The sequence below is a fragment of the Peromyscus californicus genome, unplaced genomic scaffold, assembly GCF_007827085.1.
Source record: "Peromyscus californicus insignis strain IS unplaced genomic scaffold, ASM782708v3 Scaffold_5__1_contigs__length_169319896, whole genome shotgun sequence".
Taxonomy (NCBI): domain Eukaryota; kingdom Metazoa; phylum Chordata; class Mammalia; order Rodentia; family Cricetidae; genus Peromyscus; species Peromyscus californicus.
Genome location: NW_026294573.1, coordinates 56703007 through 56722976, shown reverse-complemented (window position 1 = coordinate 56722976; position 19970 = coordinate 56703007). Strand labels below are relative to the sequence as shown.

The window sequence follows — 19970 nt, the reverse complement described above, 5'->3', positions numbered from 1 at the left end:
TGTTGGAAGAGCACCTTCTAACACTGCGCAAAAGGAGTTATCTGTGAGGCTAGACAGCAACCAGAATTGCAGGCATCGGGTACCTTACAGGCTAGGGGAGGTGGGAGACTAACGATCTTAAGGCCAGGATCAGACTGCCACCTGGGTGGCAGAGTCACGTTCTGCCGAACGGGTGCAATGAATACCCATCTCAGTTTGTTTACCTTGTAGTACTGCCTACAGCCTTTCCTGGACTCCCGACCCCAGGAAGGAGCCTGCCAGTGGCTCACCCTTCCTGTTATTTGATTCTTTTGTTGGATGCCTTTGGTAGAAGTAGATGTGGAAACCCAAACTGTCAGAGAGCAGAACTGCCCTCGGAATAATTTAAATCTACCCGCTCATACCTTGGGTAAGAACACGGGGGCCCAGGGCAATGGAATGTTTGTCTCTGGTCTCCACCCTGGAGCTAGATGCCTGGTTCCCTCACTCCTTCCCCGCCCTGAACAAGAAATTGTCTGCACTTTCCCGTGCAGCCGAGCACACCCCAAAGGCTTAGGAATAAGCTTGTTAACCCGGATTTGGACTTCTTCTTGCCTTTCTTTGGTGTGGGATCTTGGGAAAGTACTTAATATCGCTGAACTTCACTGCACCCACCCCTGTATCCAAACATTGGCCTTGAAGTGGGACTGTGAAGATTCTATGAAAATACTACTCAGCATCTAGTTTCAGACCCCATTTTCCTCTTAGGTTACTTTCTGCAGGCACTGGTCTCCCTATCCTTTCTCTGTTCACGAGAGTTTGGAAGGGATCAACCGAAAATTTAATTTGGAAGTTTTTCATAAGCACAGCATAAATTCACCATATCAAATAAACCTAATCTTGAGAAAGAACTACATTTCTCCTAACTTTTCTTTGGGATTCCAACTCCTAAGATGCAAATGGCAGTTAAACTCTGGCCCCCAAGTCAGTCTTCCATTTCTCCAGACTCCTTCTACAAAGAGGAAATACATCTCTAACTCCTTATGACTATTGCTGCTTGGCTCTCACATTTTTATGCAGAGTAATCTGATCCTAATTGACTCAGTTCTTCTCCCATGTGGTGACAGTTGGTGTTCACTGAATAGCTGTGCATCCTTCCACACCTCCCAGTCTTCCTGGCAGGTGGATTGGGCCTGAGCAATGGACTCTAAACAGAAATCACACTTTTGAGTTGAGGCCAGGGGCTTCTTCCTGCCCTTTCTTCTCTGTCATAGCAACAGTGGAAGTCAAATGATGGGATGGGATGTCACACAGTAGAAACAATGGGATGCCTAAGACAGTGAATGTAGAAAGAACAGGATGTCTATGACAGTGAATGTAGAGAGAACAGGATGTCTATGACAGTGAATGTAGAGAGAACGGGATGTCTAAGACAGTGAATGCAGAGACTTCCTTTGACCCAACTTTCTTTGACACTTTTTTTTTTTGGTTTTTCGAGACAGGGTTTCTCTGTGTAGCTTTGCGCCTTTCCTGGAACTCACTTGGTAGTCCAGGCTGGCCTTGAACTCACAGAGATCCGCCTGGCTCTGCCTCCCGAGTGCTGGGATTAAAGGCGTGCGCCACCACCGCCCGGCTCTTTGACACTTTGAATGAACAAAAAAATTAACTTTTTTAAGTCCTGAAATCTCAGTCCGTTAGCTCAGCCCAATTACATCTTGACTAATAGGCCCCATTTTAAAGACGGAGAGAGCAGGTCTATCAGTAATTACATAACATGCCAATCAAAGGGCTAAGGAATGAGAAAACCTTTCTAATTCCTTGTGGCCATGCTCCACGGTCTATGTCTTCCTTAGTATTGAACATCACTTGGCACATCTTGCTTTGGTAGCTCTGTTTGCTTCCACGCTGGTTCTTCCAACTTTTCCTCTCTTCTCTTTCTTTGGCATTAATAGAGAAAAATATGAAAGACCCACACCTTAAACTATGACATAAAAAAAATCATAGAATTCCTCCTAATTTTGTAATTCTTTCTTAGAATTTGAGACTTAAGCAAGGGGCCACTGCTGAAAACGGCTATTCAGCATCTGGCTCCTATTTAGTCTGTGACTAAAACAACAATAACAAAACACTCTCAAAATTTGTTTTCAACAGTGGATTTGTAGTATTTATTTTTTACTTGTTGAACACAGCAGGGAAAAGGTGAGATATGGTCATTATACTGAAACTGAATCATTTAGTTTTTTGGTTTGGAGTAGTTTGTTCACAAGAAAAACTCACATATTCAATAGTTGTTACCAATGATTGGGACAGTGACAGACCTAGAAAATGTGAAAAGAATTTGATGGCACCGTCCTTTAAAGAAATATCTGATACACAGACACAGACACAGACACAGACACACACACACACACACACACACACACACACACACACACACACACACACACACGCACACACTACAAGATAAGTACAAGAGGAATCAGTATCCTCTGTGCATGTGTGCATGTGTGTGTGCATATAGATGATATAGGTACACACACATACATGTGTATATCACAAATGAGAAAGCTGTTTTGCTAACTTGGTCCTGATTCCTATAATAATGGGTCTTAGCAATCTGATTGGAAAAGTTGCAGGGTACTGAATGTTGGAGTCTTTTCCATGCATTAACCCCTCTTCCCTCCATTACAACTGTTTCATCTGTGCAGTGGATGACTAACTTATTATTCAGCAAATGGAAGAGACCTGCCCAGAGTCTCATATCTAGAATCCAGATTCAGTTCTTCCAACTCTAGAACTTCAAATCTTCCCCAGCATACTGCGAGAGTACCCCTAGCCATCATCCTAACAAGGCCAGTTTCCTTTATCTCATTGAAGATGAATGTGATGAGCCAAGTCTCTTCCTGGGCTCTCTGAATTCCTTGTTCTCAAGGCCTCTCTACCTGCTGAGTCTCAGTCTTTATTCCTGAAATAGGAACTGTCCTATAAATAGAGTCCAGTCTGACTTCCTGGCCTCTGACTGGTGGAAAGGGGCATTTCCGATGCATGCTCTTTACCAGTCTGTTCAAAAATAATGTGTATATACTTGGTCCTCTAAGGCTGACAGCACCTATACTTATGACCCATTGGAATTTGTTTCTTTAATTGGGGGTTAGTGGGTGGGAGGACCAGAGAACACAAAGTCTGCACTCTGGCACCATCTACAGGCATTGATTCAAATCCAAGGATCCTGCGGAGGAGAGTTGTGATGTATTTACTTAATACATTGGATAATTCCTGCTGCTTCATTTGATTTGTGCTTTTAATCCATGGACTAGCCAAATGGAAAAGAGAGCATATAGCAAATCTAATTATTTGCTTTAAAGACACTCTGTACTACTACTTTTCCCAGTCCAACAATTGTGACTTTCCTTCTTCAGTTCTCTCAAAATCTAAAAATATGTATTTTGCTTTTGTATAGACATCAGGGAACAGGGCATACCACAGCACACCTGAGCAAACAGGGGCTTTGGCTGACTGGTGGAGTAAGGAAACACATTACATTTTAAGTCTATTACTGTGATTTGACAGTGAACACTAAACCCCCATTAAAACTCAGGACATCTTCAAAAGGTGTGCTTCTCTTTTGTCCTGGTGCTTGGGAGCGAGCTGCTTCTAAGAGTCTTTGGGCAGAAAAAAAAAATCACGCACTGGAGAGATGGCTCAGAGGTTGAGAGCACTGTCTGCTCTTCCAGAGGTCCTGAGTTCAATTCCCAGCAACCACATGGTGGCTCACAACCATCTATAATAAGATCTGATGCCCCTTCTGGCATATGGCAAAATTGCAGAAAGAACACTGTTTACATAATAAATAAAATAAATCTTAAAAAAAATCACATTTGGATACCCAGGCCTGTCAGGTCAAAAGCAAGTCTTGAATCCAGAACTCAAGACCCTAGAACAAGTTGAGACGGCAAACTCGTCCCCACCCTCCATGTCAAAATATGGCCTTTTCTCCTTACAGAATGCAGCCAAGCTGCTCTGTGGGGTGCTAACTGCAATGTTTGGTGTATTAGAGGATCTGACTCCTTCTAGGTTTCTATCAGATCTGTTCGAAATTCAGTGGCTTAGCAAACAGTGGTTTATTGTTGATGTTTTCTTCTGAAATGGAATCCCAAACAACAGGGCAAAAAGTCCAGAGAAAGAATAGAAAAATGTGGCCTCTGGACTTTCCCATTGTCTATCTATGCCAGGGAAAAAGACTGCTATTCATTGTAAGCCCACCATGCCTCTCATGCTGCTCAGGAGTATACAGTTGCTGAGACATTGGAGTCTTATACCATTTCTAACGCTTGTGATCCTTATTACAGTTTGAATATGACGTGTCTTCCACAGTCTCATTGCCAACAATAGTGCTGTTAGGGAGGTTCCAGGACCTTCGGGGCAGGAAGCCTACCAGCAGAAGTCGATCCATGGGCGTCCTATTTTCCTTTCTGCTGCCATGATTAAAAATACTCTGATAAAAAGGCAACTTCAGGGAGGAAAGGTTTAGTAGGCTTTTCCATCATTGAGGGAGGCAGGGTTAAGGCAGGGACCCAAGCAGTTCGCCACATCACATCCACAGTCAAGACAGAGGGAAACGAACACTTCCATGCTTGCTTTCTCTCACCTAGCTTTTTCCTTTCTTTCTTTTTTTTTGAGACAGGATTTCTCTGTGCAGCTTTGCGCCTTTCCTGGAACTCGCTTTGGAGACCAGGCTGGCCTTGAACTCACAGAGATCCGCCTGCCTTTGCCTCCCGAGTGCTGGGATTAAAGACATGTGCCACCACTGCCCGATGCTTTTTCCTTTCTTATACACTTCAGGACCCTGTGCAGAGAAAAATGGTAATGACCATAGTGGGGTGAGCCTTCCTACATCAATTAACAGTCAATGCCTGTAGGCCAACCTGATCTAGATAATTCCTCAGTTAACATTCTCTTCCCCAGTGAGTCTAGTTGTTTTGTGGACATTTAAAACTAACTATTACACTGTGGTGAGGGCTTTAGAAGCTGAGGTTTTCTGCTTCTTGATCTGCTAAGACGTGAATGTTGCAGCCATGTTGGACAGAGCTGACCCAGGGGCCATGATGGACTTGGGAACCAAAGAAAACATCTCTCTTAAGGTATTTCCATCAGGTATTGGTCACCCCAACAAGAAAAACATGAAAACCTCTTCTGCAGAAGTAGCTGGATGTAGTGACCGAGAGCTTTATCTTTAAGCCATATCCTGTTCCTGTCCCTTAGAGTCCTAGGACTTTTCTATAATCATATTGCCTTGATTTCCTTATCTGGGACAGAATCTATAAGGCTTTTATTAGGAAATGCAAACATCCCTTGGCACAAGAGCTACAGAATCAGCAATGATTTCTCAGCACCAGGGACCCATGCTTATACATTAGTATGAGGAAGTGTGGCCTTCAGGGAAAGTGTGTGCCTTGTTAACTTCCATATAACTTCTGGGGTTGTTGAAGACTTGACAGTTTTGACACTAAATTTGGTCATGGAGTATTAGGCTAAATTCTTGGAATCCCTGCACTGTTTGTGGATCCTTCCCCTGAGGGAACTCTAAGTCCTAACCATACAGGTCTACTTGCTGCTTCTAACACTTACCTTCACCGAAGACAGGTCCCCACCCTGACATGACTAATTCCTTCAGATCTCAGCTGAAAGGTCACTTCCTGGGGAAGCCTTTTGTAGTGACTAAGCTGAATGGGTCCCCTCACTGCCCCTCTTGAAAACTCTGGTAGTGCTTTTACTACATCTGTGGTGACAGTGCTTTTTCTGCCCTGACAGTCCTTTGCAAATTGCCAAGCTCCATAGAACCAGTGAGTCACAGCTATTTATTAGCTCCTTTTCTTATCTGGCAATAAATACATTCAGCTTCCTCCACTTGGTCTGAAAACAGTTGAGGTTTGACTGACAGGCACTCTGAATCATATGTACCTTAGTCCCTGATGTTGCCTCCAACTAAAACACCATCACCTAATTTTAACGTCCAGTTTTTACTCATTCTTTTAAGATACAAGCCCAAGTAACCTCTACAGCAAGGGAGAAGTTGTTGAACATTATTACACTGGAATTTGTTCCCACTGTATCCACTGCTATGATAGCAACCAACATGCCTAATACCACTAATTTTTGATGTCTATATTGCTTCTATCCTCCAGGATTTACTTCTTCCTTATAGAAGAGGAGGAAGGAATTCAGTAAATATGGGGTGAAGTAGAATTAACAGTATCTTTTGCAAGCATGATGAGAAATCAGTCCCATATTAATGTCTACTTTACTTTTCTCATTGCTATGGCCAAATACTTGACAAGAAAGAACATAAAGGCATAATGGTTTATTTTGGCTTATAGTCTGAGGGGATATGGTTTATTATGGGGGTGGGTAGGCATGGTGGCAGAAGTGTGAGTTGCTTGGTCACGTTGTGCCCACAGTTGGGCAACAAAGGGGTGTTGTCATGTGGCTTCATCCTTTTCCTCATCATCTTGGGACTTCAGCCCATGGGATGATGCAGCTAACTAACATTCAGAGTGGAGCTTTCCTCTCCTTCACTGAAATCTCTTGGGAAACACCTTCAGAAGACATACCTCTGGGTATGTCTTTTCAAATGTAGTCAAGTTTATAATGAAGATTACCTATCACAGCATCCTAAATGGAAAGATTGTAAGGCTATTTTTTTTTGCCACAAATTACCCCATTTTAGCCTAAAATGGTCTCAAGACATCCAATAGAGATCAATCTGCTATGGTGTTTTCATAGATGTAACAATCGACCTACCATTCACATATGCTTAAAGTCAATTTTTATTGCTAGGAATTTCCTGTACTTCTTCCGTATCCTAGATTCTGGGTGTCATGAGCTTTGATTCATCCTGAGGAGGGGGAAATTAATGTACTTCAGTGTCTCATCATAATTCAGTCCTGATAATAGTTTGTCTCATTCTCTCTCCCTCTTTTACTGCTTTAGTCATTGGGTTGTGGAAATACTGATGGAGACATTGATAGTGATGTGATGACATGAGATAAGCAGGTAAACAGAGGAAAACACAAAGCCAGAGTGGGTTCTCAAAATATTGTCTAAAGAACATTCAACTCTGTCTTAATTTGTCTAAATTCATCTCTTTTTAATAGTAAACATCATAACAGCAACTCTCTTAATTTTATTCCCCACTGCTGTGATAAAATATGCTGACAAAAGCAACTTAAGAGAAAATTCCAATTCCATGTCTATCGAAAATTCCATTCCATGCCAAGGCAGCAGGAACTTGAAGCAGCTAATCACACCGTATCTATAAGCAGAAAGTGAGGAATTAATGCATGAACACAAGTGTTCAGCTCACTTTCTCAACTCTTATACAATTCAGAACTCCCTTTCTAGAGAATGGTGTCACCCACAGTAGGCAAGTCTTCCCACTCAATTAACATAATCAAGATAATGTCCCATAGACAAGTCCACAGGCCAACCTGATCTAGACAGTCCCCCCCACATCGAGACACCCTTCCCAGGTGATTCTCGATTGTGCTACGCTGACAATTAAAAGTAACCATTACAACAGCCAAGTTCAACTCTTTTTACTATATTTTATGCATCATATATCATTTAATACAACCCTCCTGGGTATTCGCCATCAGAAAAGAATGAACCACTAAATAATTAAAAGAGACCAAAGAGTAGATAGTGAATAGTGAATAGTAGATAGTGAAACCCAGCATTAGTTGTGTATAGCTATTCCTCTGTCCTGTATGCAAATCTTTGCTAAGGACAAGTACAATAATCACTGAATAGATAAGCTCAGGTATTAGACATTTTCTGTTTGACCCTCCAGATCAATTCCCTCCTAGATCTTGATTTTTCTTTAAAGATTTCCTCCAATCTCCCTATCTGGCTGTAGAGCTTTCAGAGGCTCTATATCTTGGTTTCAGAGGTAGGTGGTTAACCTTTATTTAAGACAATTGATATACCTCCCACCCCAGAGGGATATGAGACCAATGAGACCAATGAAACACAACCCTGGGAGCACGTGAGGCAATGTTGCACCTATCTCATTTGTGTGGACAGAGAGGTAGACTGCTGGGCATTGCTACCAGGAGATGAGGATGAAGTTGATCTTCCCTATAGCAGGTGGAGACACAGAGACATACCAAAGCCTATTAATGCCATTTGGTCCCTGTATATAGCCAGGTGTACTGTTACTCCACCAATGGCTTTTCAGTGAAATTCCTCTGCTGAAACGGAATTTTCTGTCACCTGCAGTCAAAAAGTTCTAATGGTTACATCTATGCTTTGCCAGTGTTAGGCTTGGCCCCTTTCCACATATTAGTTTACTTAATCCTTACAACAATCCAAGAGGAATAGGTGTTACTAACTTCATTTCATAACGAAAGCAACTGAAGCTCAGAAAAGCTAAATACTTTTCCACTCCCAGCTAAATTTTTTGTATTAAAATGCAGCTCTGACATCTGCACTGTTCTCAAGGCATGGGTTGTTGTTAGAGTGTAACAGCATCTTGTCCGTTTTCAGAATTCCATGATTTCACTCTTTTCTCTCCCCTCTCTACACTCCTAATCCATTGTCTCCCTCCTCTCTGCTCCTACACTTTGACTTGCAGAATACAAGGAGTAGACATTATTCACCCAGAGTTAGTCATTCTTCTTCTGGAGGAAGGAGGCTGGCTGTGATGATCACTGTGTACTCCTGGGCAACATACCGGGTGCTGGCAATTCTTTCTTTCTTTTCAGGTACTCAGTCATTCTTTGGGGCTTCTCTGACAACATCCGGATGGCAGGGGGTGGGGTGGGGTGGGGTTGGGGGGGGAACTTAGGCTGATAGGCACCCTGCTTGGGCTTGGCATTTCATTGCTTGGGCATTTGTATGCAGCCAGTTGTGTTTGAAACCCTGCCTCTTTCTGACTTCACTTCCTAAATGTGCTGACATGCCTGTGAGCCAAACCAAACAGGTTCACAATACTATGCTTGGAGAATAGTCCCCTTTGAGTACAGCTGGCAAAACAAAACTGTCTCCAACCTGCAGAGAGGAGCTGCCAGCCCTTGTATGACCAAGACACCGGCCCTTGGAGACCTCATTGGATTTTAACAGGAAATGGTTTCAACTCAGCTATCATGGTGTGTGTGTGTGTGTGTATGTGTGTGTGTGTGTGTGTGTGTGTGTGTGTGTGTGTGTGTGTGTATGTTTTTATGGTCATTTCTTCCTGAGTTAACAAACCCACAGTGAAAAATGTCTAATGGTCACTAGCCTGCTATAGCCAGGTGTTTTCTATAAATGATCCTCCCAACAGCCTTTTGTGAAAGCTATGGTTGGTTTCCTTTTTACAAAGGGAAACATTGGGGCTTGGCAAGATTAAAGAACTTGCTCCATACTCCCCAGCCACAAGCAGCAGAGGTCAGATCTAATCCAGCAGGGCTTGACTCCCAAACCTGCCACTGCTAGACCTACCTCCATTCTCCGCTCTACATCATTTTGCTTCCGTTCTTTGTGTATCCAGCAGAGTATTAAGGAGCCATGGGAGGGACAGGGGTTCTAATATCTTTCTAGCTCTGTGAAATTCGGAAGGTTTGTTTTCTTCTCTGAATCTTATTTTTTTTAATACATACAAAACGAAATGACAAAGTATCTGTGTGGCAGAGAAGTCGTGAGGTCAACAGAAGTAGACATTTACATGGCAAGAGTACTCCAGGCCAAGGTCATATGTGGACAAAGCCAGTTCTTTGGAGTCAACTTAGATTCAGCTCTAGTTTCTAACTATTACTTATTTCATGAATTTGAGCAAGTTATGAACCTCCATTTCCTCATACATTGAAAAACAACCTAGTATCTTCCTAGTAAGTCCTAGCGTAGTATCTGCTGCTGAGTAGAAACTTGTAAAATGGTATCTACTATGAATAGTATATGGATGTCAATTTCTAGTATAAAAAACTGTGGCAGACACTTTGTGTTCCTACTGGAGGTTACTGCTCCCAAAGGTTGGTTCTCCACGGAGTTAAAATAGACTTAACAATACTACTGTACATGCAGCCCTCTAATCTCAGTATTCAAAACCAACAAGTTTTATTTTCCTGTTTGTACAATTAATAAATATTTGACATAAGAACATTCAAGGGGATGAGGGGGGACTCTGATCAGTATCAATTTTATTTAGTATCCATCTACGTTGATGGATACCCCATTTCTGTGCTTTCACAGCTGCTAAAACATTGGAAGAAAGAATGTATTGACTCTCATATTCACTGTTAAAGGCACTACTTGGATAACATGTACGTCACCATGGCTTGAATTGTATGGCTAAGGATATTCAGAAGGTTTTCCACCTTGTTCGAGGAGATAGGATAGGGAAGGGGAATGGTGGGCTTATTCTCTTGTCTGGGGTGAGTCTGTGGACACATGATTTTCTCCTGGCCAATGGAACCTGAGAAGAAATCTGTTGGGGTAGAAAAGGGCTACAGAGAATAGAAAGATGAAAGTAAAGACTATGTGTTGTTGGATTTACTTGTGAAGCTAGGAACTGCCACAAGTAAATTGACTCCATGGAAGAAACTTCCCTGTACACCAAGAACAGTAAAATCAAGCAATCAAAGACAGTTTGACCATGACATTGCCAAGCTGCTATTTTTGCCATCCCCAGACCTGTTTTCTATTTGGATATCTAATTTAAATTTTATCTTCTGTTCTGGCCCCTGTAAGCAGCCTAACTAGTATAAAGATCAATTATATCACAACTCAGCTGCCTGTCCACCTTCTTGCAAGATTTGAGATAAGGTCAGTCAAAGTTCTTCCCAAAATGAATTAATACATTCTGGAGGAGATTAGCCATCAGTAGGAGCTGACAGACAGATGGTTCTGAGATTTGAGAAACATCCAAATTCTATCCAGGTGGCTCACAAGAAGCCACAGCCTATGAAGGCAGTAACTCAATCAATGATCTGATAACCCAATTTTCTGAAGCAACAATGAGTCAGCTCTCAGGCAAAGGCTTTACCGTACATGCACGAAGAAAGTTTACATAGCAAGAAACCACCAGGGCTTCACAGCGCTGAATATTTGGTTCCCTCCAGGAAGGGAGGGTTTGCAGCAGGGCACAAAAAGTTCATTAGACACTGCTGAGACATGGACAGAATCTCTCAGGAGACTATCTGGTTACCTTTGCTCTGATGCTGTGCATATCAAAGAACCTTCTGGTGACTTATTCAGCCCCCCAGGGTCCCACATGTAGAGGTAAGTGTGTGTACTCGGAGAAAGTTTCAAGGTCACCAGGGCATCTGATGCCTGAAACAAAACAGGGAAGGAGTATGGTTGTTGATGCCTCACAACAGAATCTGCCCCACTTGTGACTGGGCACGTGGCCTCAACAGCAGCACTCAATGTTCACTGGGAGCTTTGACTTCTAGTCTCATGGAACAGAACTATGATTAGTACCCAGAAAACTGAGGAGAACATATTGAGCTAGAAGTATTTGGGACTGCCCAGTATCAATATCGTTGTTCTCCGTCGTCCCCTTTGCTCTCTTTACTCCAGTGACCTAGGCTCTGTCACAGCCCCACAGAGTGCTACAGTCTTTCCACAGATTTCTCTCCAAATCCCTAAGTCTGCCTTCCTGCTCTCCATCTGCCCAGCTTAGTCACCTAAGAGTCCTTAGCATGAGTACCTCTCCCATGGAGGCCATCTTTGTTCCTCACCCAGTTCAGACTGTTGCTAGCACCCAGTGCTTCGCTGAATTGGTCTGTGTACAGCCATGTACTTACTCGCATGTTTTCCTTATTATGATCTTTCTTACTAGGTGATAAACTCCATGAACGGGGCTTCTTGTCAGTCTCCCTCTCCACCGTGTTCTCAGTGCCTCACACAGAACAGGCATGCAATATTACTTGTTGAGGAAAATGAGTCTTGTGTGAATGTAAGGCATTCAGTTCCCACCACATTAACAAAATTGTTGGCCTCTTTGCTGATACTTTGCAAAGAGTATGTATAGTTTAGGTCAGTTCTGGGTGGCTAGACAAAGTCAGGCTGTTTTCCTGCTCCCTTGAGGTCCAACTCTTGAGTTCTCACCCTAGTGGCCTGGCCTAGGCATTGCAACTCCATTTCTTGGACATGTTTATGAGCATTTTGAAATTTGGCTTTCCTTCAAGAGGTCAAACTGACACTGGAGAGGAAAACAAGTGGGGAAAGCAGCAAGGGTAAGGAGCCTCTTGACAGAACCCGTTAGGTTTAATCTGTCAGGTGATTTAGGAACAAGAAAGGGGTAGTATGTAGCTTGGACCAAGACATCGTCTTCCCCGCTTTTTCCTCAGCTCTAGGACCACTTTAGATAGCACAATCTTAGTTAAACCTATTTGTCATTATTCCCTTTACCTAGCCTCTTCCCCACTCATGTGTCATTGCAGTATACATATTTACAATATTGACCATGTCCCTGCTCATCTTCAAATCCCTCTACATTTCCCCACTGTTCATAACACAATGTGGACCTGATGCTCCTGCGTAAGCTGACCCCTAGCTCACTCCCATTTCATCCCCTTCTTTTCTTTGCACAATTTGCTTTCCAGCCTCTTCAAACAGATCCACCCCCAGCCCCCCCATCACATGATGCTTTCTCATGCTGCTTTCATGCTTTTAGTGCACATTTCTCTGCCTGGATTGGTCCAAATGTCACTTCTGTGAAATCTTTCTTTATAATGGCTTCTTTACCCCTCACCTGCCACTGCTTTCTTATAGCATACATCTCATACTATTCGTCTAGTCTCTGCTCTCTCTCCTGCGCCCTCTCTCCAGAGTGAGTTTCTTACAAATAAGGATGATAGACTACTCAACATTACCCCATAGCTTGATAGGGCCTTAAAGAGACCAGGGCTCAAGTGTGTACCTTATCTAGGATGTCTGAGAGTCCAAAACCAAAGAAATGAATGTGTTTTCCAAATGTAAAAAGGAGTGCTTTCACTTCTGTGCCCTTCTTAGCTTCTTTTCCTCTTCTCTTCCAGTAGACTAATTGATTCAGGAAAAGTAGATAATGGAGGTAAATGGCAGGCTAGATTGGAAAGCATTCTTTTTTCCTCTGCTCAGTTAGTCCAGTCCTTTTCTGAAGTCAAAGGACACATGTGTTGGATGATCAGAGTGATTTCTGTCTCAGAAACAAATACTGAATTTCTAGACCCCAGAAATGCATCTAACTACAGAAAGTCCCCTTTGTCATTACCAATGAAGTTAGTTGCTTCTAGTAAAGTCACATCTGGAACTACTTTCTGTGCTTGCTTGATCCTTCCCAACCTCCACTGCCAAGCCTAATTTTTCAGGTAGATTCGTTTTCTATAAGAAGATGACCACTTACATTAGTGAAGGCAAGAAGGGATGCTCTGTGTAGCTGGAGGTATGACTAAGCTAACAGCTTAATTCTTTAAGGAACACTAATTGAGAAGTAGATCTTAGAACTTTGTTGTGGGCCAAGTTTAACTTTCTGGGGAGTATCTTTGTAGCTGAATGCTTTTCTGTGTCCCGCTTAGCCCGTGGTCAGGACAAATCTTTCTCACCCACAGGTCCTGCAGCTGCTTGGACCCAAATAACACACAGAGGCTTATATTAATGACGAATTGTATGGCCTAATGGCTCAGACTTCTTGCTAGCTAGCTCTTACATCTTAAATTAACCTATTTTTATAAATCTATATTTTGCCACATGGCTCATGACTTACTGGTACCTTTACATCTTGCTTCTTCTGGCGTCAGCTGGTGGCATCTCCTCTGTTCTCCTTTCTTATCTCCTATCTCTCCAGTTAGAATGTCCTGCCTAACCTTATTCTGCCTCACCATTGGCCAAACAGCTTTATATACCAACCAATCAGAGCAACACATATTCACAGCATACAGAACATGCCCATCATATCTTTGATCCACCTTGTATTATGCACCAGGGCATGGATGAAATATATTCCATTAGAATAAATTAAGATCTGGAATTAGGTTGAAGGGAGATTTTAAGTTCACTTGTTTACTCAGTTATCAAAATCTTATTTTATGACCACCCACTATGTGCCAGGTATTATACTAGGAACCCAAGTATCCTCAGATTAATAGGATAGAGCTTTAGCCTTGACACACAGACATTCACAGATGCTCTCATTTTCACATTTTTGCAAGTATAATGATGCTCCAAGGGGGATTATTCATTCCACAGGTACATGGAACCATCAAGGACCATCTTACAGAGAAATTACTACTTAAACCAAGTGTTCAGGTTACTCTTCTGTTGCTCAGACAAAACACTCTGGCCAGAAGCAATTTAGGGAAGGAAAGGATTTATTTTGGCTACACTTATAGGTTGTAATCCATTGTTGAAAGAAATCAAAGCATGAACTCATACCAGGACACCAAGTAAACTTATAGAACAGGCGAGAGTGATCATTTGCACCAGAATGAACGTCTGGTCAGAAGAGTAGAATAAAAACCAGAAGCTTGGAAGTCTAAAATTGACTAGAGACCCAGCCTCACACAAACATCCTTCTGATGATGAACATGTGGCATCATGATTTGGGTCATTCTGTCACAGAGCTCTTGGAAGGTAAAATAAAAGACAATACTATTTCCACTTGGATATTCCTATTCATTATACAAACCCTCTGTCACAATGGAGAGTTGTCTATGAATTAATTATACATATATTTATATACATAATTAAGAAAGGATTAATGATGTTATTATGCCATTGGCTTCTTCCTGCGTGCTACCTAAAGTATAACACACTGAAAGTCCATAACAGAATTATGTCTACAGTAATTAGCTGATTTTCTGCTTTTAAAGTTTACAGGATTCCACTGTTGAATTTCCTCTATTGTCATTATTTTTTTGACCTCTTTGGGTTAGAATAGTCAGAATTTCAGGAATGTAATTCCAAATATTAGTTGAAAGGGACAAATGTGAAGATAAGTGTGAGGACTTTTTTTTTTCTCATTTTTCTCCTTTTTTAGTCAGCTGAAGAGTGCTGTGGCATTTCTCCATCACACTGTCGTCTGGGCTTAGTCTAGCATTTCAGGTTATCATTTCTCCGGCTAGTGTACTTTTCTACTTTGCACTTGTTTAACTTCCACAGAGCCCCACCCTAGAGTGCTTTATTGTCCCTGTGCTCCTCCTACATATGGTCAAAATCAGCTCACCTTCCGGGTTGCTGACATCAGCAAATTCCCTGTTTGGCAAATGTGCCTCGGCTCCCAGTAACTCTTTGTTCAAGAAGTGTTACTACAACGGAGTCCGGAGTCCGTCTGATACCCAACAAGCCGGTCCAGGCCCCTGAAGACCTAGATGTACTCCCGAGAAACTGTGGATTTGGATTTACTCCTGCAAGCACTCCTAGCTAGACCTGTTGAGAACTGGAGTAGTGGTAATGAGCAAACAGCCAGGCTTCAATTAGTGGTCTGTGAAGTCTTTCTGGGTATCAAATTGCTTTTGCTGCTTGATAACCACAGCAGCTCACGGGGATGAGAGGGAACCAGGGAAAAATTGCTCCCTTGTTAAATACAAACTTGTTGATAACCTGTTGTATCTGTAGACACAATTCAAGTTTTCAGTCTCCCCAGAGCTGAGGTTTAGATTACAGATGAATTATATAATCAGTGTTGGGTCCATTTCTCTTGTGAATTGGCCTCCATAGTATTTATGAAAGTATCTTCCTCGACTGGCTCTATAATTATTTAAGCCAGATTGATTATTTTGAAACAAACTGAGAAATAAATATGGACTTGCTACATTGATCACCTCCTTGGTATTGGGGAGGGGTGGGGGTAGGGAATGGAAGAAGGGAAGTGGGAAGGAAGGAGTGCTGGGAGAATAGTTCACCCAGGCCCAAACTTCCAGTTTGACTCTTCCTAAATTCTTTGCTTCCAAATTCCTAAGTTTAGAATGCAGTAATGTTAACCCCAGAAACTCGGAAGACCTTTAGTATATGGTTTAGGAATAAAAGAGTAGCAAAGGGAAAGGAATTCAAGATTTTAAAAACCATTATTTGAATACATTTATTGCAACAAGAATGCTGTTATAAATATGCACAAGCAAAGGCCATCTTTCCCTAGGAATTGTCAGGTTCCAAGTTGGAAGGAGACATCTTTTGTAAAAAACTTCCATGGGTTCCTGCTTTGAGAATAAGCATCTATTGCTAAATCTCTACTATGATTTTAAATGATCACAGCACATGCCACTTGATACAGCTCTAAACTGAAGTGTCTGCTTTCCCAGTGGGCTGTCCCTCCCCCCTTGCAATAACCCTTCTTCCAGCCTCAAGAAACAGCATACCATCTTCTGGTCAACAGTCTGGACTTATGGGTTGGTGGGGGGGGGGGGTATGACCCAATGATAGCATGCAGGGTATCTATTCTTACAGTCAAACAGAGAATACAGCTTTTACTCTAGCGAACTTGACACTCAGCTGTTATTCCATCTAGCTATCATTATCTATGGATAATGCAGCAAAGAGGTTGGGGGCTACTTTTCAATAGTTTATTGTATTTTCTTAAATACCCTTTCTGGAAACTTTCAGAAACAAAACATAAAAAAATTATATACTTTATTACAAATGGTAAACTCAGAATGCTTCAAATCTCTTATTTACAAACAACACTGGGCAGGACACCCAAACAAACAAACATGGAATAACTTACAAAGGCAGGAAGCTGTTTATTGACAGTAATCAGCTTTCATCAAATTAAAAAAAATATATATATATGTACATACACAGTTGAGGGAGGCAGGCCAGGGGAGTTCATCTGCAGTCTAGCCTGGCACTCACAAGCCTCCCTCCCCCCCCAGCCCTCCCTGCTTTGTGTTCTTAAGGAGCACTACAGAAGCAATCTACAGTCTCTATTGCAGTTTGTAACCCACCCCCGCCCCCCTTTAATACTGAATGAGATCGAATGTTAGGTCCATGCAGTTCTTGGTCAATGTTAACGAAAAGTCCATCGTTCTGGCCGCGCGGGCACAGCCCGTTCGCAAAGCCTGGCAGCCAACAGGCCGCCGCTCTCTGGCTCCACGCCAAGGCAAGGCGCGCCACGTCCTTCCCACTCCAGCACACTGGGGGCGCCGTCAGGACGCAACCCAGTCCATCTTGTGTACCCTTGGCTTCGGTACTCCGGCACTTTTTTTTTCTTTCGCAACCAGTCAAGTTCTCAAGTCTGTCTCTGATATTTTTTTTTTCTTCCACTGCCCCTCAGCCCTGACAGTCTGTCCTCAAAACGTTTGCAACTGCTGCGTTAGCATGAGCTGGCACCCACTGTTAACGTGGTTCATGACTTTCTGTTTAAGCTGTGCCACCTGTTCCCTGAGCATGTTGGCTGTGGACGCCAGCTCCGAGTTTTGCGCTTTCAAGGTTTTCACTTTTTCCTCTAGCCGGGCGATCCTCTCCAGCTTCCTTTTCCGGCACTTGGAGGCAGCGATGCGGTTCCTCATGCGCTTCCTCTCCGCCTTGATCCGCTCCTGAGACTCCATGTCGATGGGGGACAGGGGCGGGGTCTCTCCCGGCATCTCGGGCACGGTCTGCGGCTCTTCCTTCAGGGCTTGCAGCCGCGGGTGCTGCACCGGGATCTGTTGGGGCAAGTGGTGCGGCGGCTGAGGCGGCTGCTGCTGCTGCTGGGGCTGCGATGGAAAGGCCAGCCCGGCCGCGCCGTAGGAGGGCGCCCCGCCGCCGCTGCTCAGCGCGCCCGGGTTGAAGTTGCTGAGGTTGGCGTAGACCGGGGGCTCACTGTGCAGGCTGGCGCTGTAGCCGCCGCCGCCGCCGCCAGCGCCTGCTACCGAAGCCACCGCGGGAGCCACCATGCCCGCCCCGCTGACCGGTTGTGCCGCGGACGTGACGCTGGGCAGCGTGTTCTGGCTATGCAGTTCGGCCAGGGCGCGCACGAAGCCCTCGGCGAAGCCCTCCTGCTCATCGGTCACGTTCTTGGGGCACAAGAACTGGGTGGGGGTCGGCGTGGTGGTGATGTGCCCGTTGCTGGACTGGATGATCAGGCGCTCCAGCTCGGGCGACGCCAGCTTGAGCAGCCCCACGTCGGGCGACGTGAGGAGGTCCGAGTTCTTGGCGCGGAGGTGCGGCTTCAGGCTGCCCACCGGGTCGGCCAGGTTCAAGGTCATGCTCTGTTTCAGGATCTTAGGGTTACTGTAGCCGTAGGCGCCGCTCTCGGACTGGAGGAACGAGGCGTTGAGGGCATCGTCGTAGAAGGTCGTTTCCATCTTTGCAGTCATAGAACGGTCGGTCAGTTCACGCGGGGCTGGCCTGGGCTGTGCGCTGAAGTTTCGGGGCCGCAACAGCGCGCTGGGGAGCGGGGGACACCCGCGCGTCCCTGCTTCGGCGGTAAGTAAAGTTTGTCTCAGCGCGCGCGCTGCGGCCGGCAGTGCTGCCCCCTGCGCCCTCCTCCCCAGCTCGCTCCGGGGAGCGCAGGGTTAAGACACCGCCTGCACTCGCGTTGGTCGCCTCCCGCGCGCTGCCGGGCTTTGAAAAGTCGCGGTCACTCACCGAGCGCTCTCGGGTAGTAAGTGGTTCCTCGGACACGGCGGGCCAGATCCAGAGGAGACAGCGGCTCTCCGGCGGCGCTGACCACGGCAGTCGTCACGGAATTCTCGGTGGAAGCCCGCGATCGGGCTCCGCCGCCCGGACTCCGACAACTGTCCCCTCCTCCGCTGTGAGGGGGAGGGGGACGCTCGGCGGCGGCCGCGGCTTAGCGCTCGCCCAACTTCAGCCGCCTGTGCGAGCCGGGCTGAGTGTATGGAGTAGGTTCCTCTTCTCCCTTTTCTTTACGGTCTCGGGGGCAGCCGAAGGCGCAGAAGGGGTTTGCAAAAGTTCGCTCCGGGCCACTTGTTCCCCCGCCCGGTCTTCTGGGTCAGGAAAGTTGCTGGCCGGCGTAGCCGCACGCCGATCTCCTCGCGCGGGCAGGCGCCGCTCTCGATGCTGTCAGCAGTGCCGGGACTGGGGAGCTGCTTCTCCGGGGAAGGCGGGAGAAGGGACTCTCCAAGTGCTCCCCCAAACGCCGGTGCTGGAGCCGCGGGCGCTGGATCCAGGTAGTTGGTGAGAAAAGGAGGACAAACCGAGGAGCAGCCCGGAGTCCGCGGCCGTCCAGGTTGGCCGAGTCCGCGTCCGTCTCTCTGTCTGCCTTCCCTGCCTGAGCGCGGTCCTGCCCGGACGTCTCTGCCACACTCAGTGCAACTCTGAGTCCTTATCCAGCCTGAGCTCAACACTTATCTGCTACCAGTCAACCCCTAAAAATAGCCCATGATGTCACCCCAAGGCCTTCCCATTGGCTCGCGTCGCCCTCAGGGGGGCGGGCCCGCCTGTCGCCATGGAGACCTCACCCTAGAAGATTCTTCTCTGGGCCCGCGAAGGCTCACGGGATGAGGTAATGCTCCGCTGCGCTCCTACAGTTGGGCCCTTCTTTCTCCTCCTCCCTCCCCCTCCCGCGCGGCGCTCCGGCTTGTGTTCCCGGGTTCCCTCCCCGGCGCGTCTTTCCCGGCCCGCCCGGTGCATTGTGGGCTGACGTCTTGGTTTGGCTGTCTAGTGACGGAGGCTGCCGGGTCGGCTGGACCCTTGCGGCGTCTGTCGGAGGCGGGCTCAAGTTCAGGGTTGGGGACCCGGACCGAGACGCGGGGATCCAGAAAGCTGGGGAGGCGCGCTAGTGGCCCGGGGCGGAAGGCCTGGGTGGGGAATGGAGGTGGCGCGCGCGCACGCACGCGCACACACACACACACACACACACACACACACTCGTGAAGGGGCCGAGCGACCTGAGCTCTAGCAGGCTACACACACACACACACACACACACTCGTGAAGGGGCCGAGCGACCTGAGCTCCAGCAGGCTCCGCACTCCCGCACTTCCGGGAGGCAGCGGCGCGGGTTAAGGTGGTTGCGTGCGTGCGCTCCGGGTGCGGGAGCGCAAGAGTGGATTGGAGTTGAACCGGCTCGCGAGTGTCCCTCCCAGGTTGAGCACGCGTGGAAGTTTGTCTCTTGGTTA

General features: G+C 45.7%; 1 protein-coding gene across 1 annotated transcript; it reads right to left on the bottom strand.

The window, feature by feature from the left end:
• Nucleotides 1–16458: 16458 nt before the first annotated feature.
• Nucleotides 16459–19349, bottom strand: Jun (Jun proto-oncogene, AP-1 transcription factor subunit). The gene has a single exon (XM_052715886.1). The coding sequence runs from the start codon at nt 18204–18206 to the stop codon at nt 17199–17201; it is 1008 nt and encodes a 335-aa protein (XP_052571846.1). The 5' UTR covers nt 18207–19349; the 3' UTR covers nt 16459–17198.
• Between the last annotated feature and the right edge of the window lie 621 nt (nt 19350–19970).